Source organism: Pollachius pollachius (genome assembly GCF_949987615.1).
Source record: "Pollachius pollachius genome assembly, contig: scaffold_474, whole genome shotgun sequence".
Classification (NCBI taxonomy): Eukaryota; Metazoa; Chordata; class Actinopteri; order Gadiformes; family Gadidae; genus Pollachius; species Pollachius pollachius.
The window spans coordinates 12,501-16,074 of NW_027641166.1; the positions used below are offsets into that span (position 1 = coordinate 12,501).

Consider the following 3,574-nt stretch of genomic DNA (forward strand, 5'->3'; position numbering starts at 1 on the left):
GTCAAGTCCTCTGGATACAAGGTACAAGTAAGAACCGCTCCTATTCACTCCCTGCTCCCTGCTGCCTCCCCCGGGCCGCTCCTCTGCTGCTCACAGAACCGTTGTGTCGGGAGCCGGGGCTCACAGAACCGTTGTGTTGGAGCCGGGACTCACAGAAACCGTTGTGTTGGAGCCGGGGCTCACAGAACCGTTGTGTCGGAGCCAGGAGTCACAGAACCGTTGTGTTGGAGCCGGGGCTCACAGAACCGTTGTGTTGGAGCCAGGAGTCACAGAACCGTTGTGTTGGAGCCGGGACTCACAGAACCGTTGTGTTGGAGCCAGGAGTCACAGAACCGTTGTGTTGGAGCCGGGGCTCACAGAACCGTTGTGTTGGAGCCGGGGCTCACAGAACCGTTGTGTTGGAGCCGGGACTCACAGAAACCGTTGTGTTGGAGCCGGGACTCACAGAACCGTTGTGTTGGAGCCAGGAGTCACAGAACCGTTGTGTTGGAGCCGGGACTCACAGAACCGTTGTGTTGGAGCCGGGGCTCACAGAACCGTTGTGTTGGAGCCAGGAGTCACAGAACCGTTGTGTTGGAGCCGGGACTCACAGAACCGTTGTGTTGGAGCCGGGGCTCACAGAACCGTTGTGTTGGAGCCGGGACTCACAGAACCGTTGTGTTGGAGCCGGGGCTCACAGAACCGTTGTGTTGGAGCCGGGACTCACAGAACCGTTGTGTTGGAGCCGGGGCTCACAGAACCGTTGTGTTGGAGCCAGGAGTCACAGAACCGTTGTGTTGGAGCCAGGCTCACAGAACCGTTGTGTTGGAGCCGGGACTCACAGAACCGTTGTGTTGGAACCAGGACTCACAGAACCGTTGTGTTGGAGCCGGGGCTCACAGAAACCGTTGTGTTGGAGCCAGGAGTCACAGAACCGTTGTGTTGGAGCCGGGACTCACAGAACCGTTCAATGATTCTGGACGGATGAAAAGTTTCCAGATGGATGAGTGTTTTTAGATGGATGAGTGTTTCTGGATAGAGTGTGTTTCTAGATAGTTGAGTGTTTCTAGACAGATACTGTATGTGTTTCCAGATGGATGATTGTTACTGGAAAGCTAAGTGTTTCTGGATGGATTAGTGTTTATAGGAACATGAGTGTTTCTAGATAGATTAGTGTTTCTGGATCTATGAGTGTTCCTGGATAGATGAGTGTTTCTAGGAACATGAGTGTTTCTAGATAGATTAATGTTTTTGGATAGATGTGTGTTTCTGGATAGAGTGTTCCTGGATAGAGTGTTCCTGGATAGTGTTCCTGGATGGTGTTCCTGGATAGAGTGTTCCTGGATAGTGTGTTCCTGGATAGTGTGTTTCTGGATAGAGTGTTCCTGGATAGAGGGTTCCTGGATAGTGTTCCTGGATAGTGTTCCTGGATAGTGTTCCTGGATAGTGTTCCTGGATAGTGTTCCTGGATAGTGTTCCTGGCTAGTGTTCCTGGATGTCTGCGTGTTTCTTGAGAGGTGTCACCGTGGTCACGCTATTGTGGTGGTCCCCAGGTGATCCATGTGACGGGGCGGATCCGGGGCCGGCCCGCCCCTGGTGTCGGGGTCCGGCCGGGCGGTGCACAGACCCCTGGGGCTGGTGGCCCTGGCCCACACCCTGCCCCCCTCCACCCTCAACGAGGTCCGCATGGAGAGCCAGATGTTCGTGTTCAGGGTCAACATGGACCTGCAGGGTCACCTACTGCGAGAACAGGTGAGGGAGGGGGAGAGGGAGGGGGGGAGGGCGGGAGAAAGGAGGGAGGGGGGGAGGGGGAGGGAGGGAGGGAGGGGGGGAGGGTGGGGAGGGGGAGAGAGGGAGGGAGGGAGGGGGAGAGAGGGGGGGGAGGGGGGAGAAAGGGAGGGAGGGGGGGGAGGGGGAGGAGGGGAGGGAGGGAGGGAGGGGGAGAGAGGGGGGGAGGGGAGGAGAGAGAGAGAGAGAGAGAGGACGGTAAATAGTGTGTGTGTGTGTGTCTGTGTGCGTGCGCTGTGCGCGTGCGAGTGTGTGTGTGCGTGACATGTAAGAGTGTGCATGTGACTGTGTCAGACTGTGTGTGTGTTCAGCTTTGTTTCCGCTGATTCCCGCGTTGGGACCCTCCTCTGACTGAGGACCTCAGGGAGGCCAGTGGTCCCGCCCCTCACTGCTGTCTGTCTCCAGGATCTCGGAGTACATGGACCTGACCCCGGCCGAGGTGGGTCGGCCACACCTGTTACCGCTTCATCCACGTGGAGGACCTGGACAACCTGAGACAGAGCCACGAGGACCGTACGTACACACACGCACACACACACACACACACACACACACACACACACACACTGGACAACCTGAGACAGAGCACGAGGACCGTACGTACACACACACACACACACACACACTGGACAACCTGAGACAGAGCCACGAGGACCGTACGTACACACACACACACACACACACACACACACGGTCTGTCCTCCGACACTGGGATGGACCAGCATCACCAGAGGGTCTCGAGGGTCTATCGGCTCCATGTCTCCTGACACTCCGGGGGTCTCGGTGAGAGCGAGGGTCCTGCAGACAGGAGCTCAGACATGGGACAGCTGCCCCCCTGCTGTCACCTTCATGAAACGCACCCTCCGTCCTTCTACGGCTTCCTCCGTGACAAGCCTCTCTCTCCCCCCACCCTCCCTTTCCCATCCTCCCTCCCTCCCCCCTCCCCCCTCCCCCCCCCCTCCCCCCCTCCCTCCCTCTCTCCCCCAGTGCTGAGGAAGGGCCAGGTGGTGACAGGGTACTACCGCTGGCTGCAGCGGAGGGGGGGCTTCCTGTGGATCCAGTCCTGCGCCACCGTGTCCATCAACCACAAAGCGCCGCACGAACGCAACGTCATCTGGGTCAACTACGTCCTGAGGTAGGGGCGGCCGGGGGCCTGGGAATACCACAGGAATACTAGGGAGGAAAACCTGGGAATACCGCAGGAATACTGGGGAGGGAAACCTGGCAATACCGCGGGAATACTGGTGGGGATAACCTTGGAATACCGCAGGAATACTGGGGAGGAAAACCTGGGAATACCGCGGGAAACTGGGGAGGAAAACCTGGCAATACCACGGGAATACTGGGAAGGAAAACCTGTCAACACCATGGGAATACTGGGGAGGAAGACCTGGAATTCTGCCGGAAATACCGGGGATGAAAATCTTGGAATGCTGCGGGAATAATGTAGATGAAAAACTGGGAATACCGCAGGAATACAGGGGAGGGGACGGAGACCAACCATGATGTTGACCTGGGAATAGTTTGGAATACAGGGTAGAGATGACGACCGACCTTATGTCGGGTCACAATTCTGTTTTGCATCTCGATCCAAACGGACGCATAAAAATGAGTCATATTTGGCCCCATCATATTTGATACACCTTTGCTTCTACCTCTATCTCATCAAATAAAGCTACGCTCTGCTGAAGCCAGAGCAGCAGATCAGTAGACGACTGGAGAACCAACTCGATATGCTAATGAGGTGTCTTAATGTTGACGTTATTAGATCAAATTCCCTCCTTTCATCTTTAAATGTGAATCATTT

General features: G+C 56.2%; 1 protein-coding gene across 1 annotated transcript in view; it reads left to right on the forward strand.

Annotated features, from left to right (window-relative positions):
* Nucleotides 1-2,902, forward strand: part of LOC307091589 (neuronal PAS domain-containing protein 3-like) — a gene marked incomplete at both ends in the record, with an annotated part of 13,677 nt that extends 10,775 nt beyond the window's left edge. The window contains 7 exon segments of the mRNA XM_079759220.1: nucleotides 1-21; nucleotides 1,533-1,571; nucleotides 1,573-1,710; nucleotides 1,712-1,731; nucleotides 2,173-2,209; nucleotides 2,211-2,280; nucleotides 2,755-2,902. The exon segment at nucleotides 1-21 is cut by the window's left edge and continues 95 nt beyond it. Coding sequence (XP_079615346.1) covers nucleotides 1-21; nucleotides 1,533-1,571; nucleotides 1,573-1,710; nucleotides 1,712-1,731; nucleotides 2,173-2,209; nucleotides 2,211-2,280; nucleotides 2,755-2,902 — 473 coding nt within the window.
* Nucleotides 2,903-3,574: the final 672 nt, after the last annotated feature.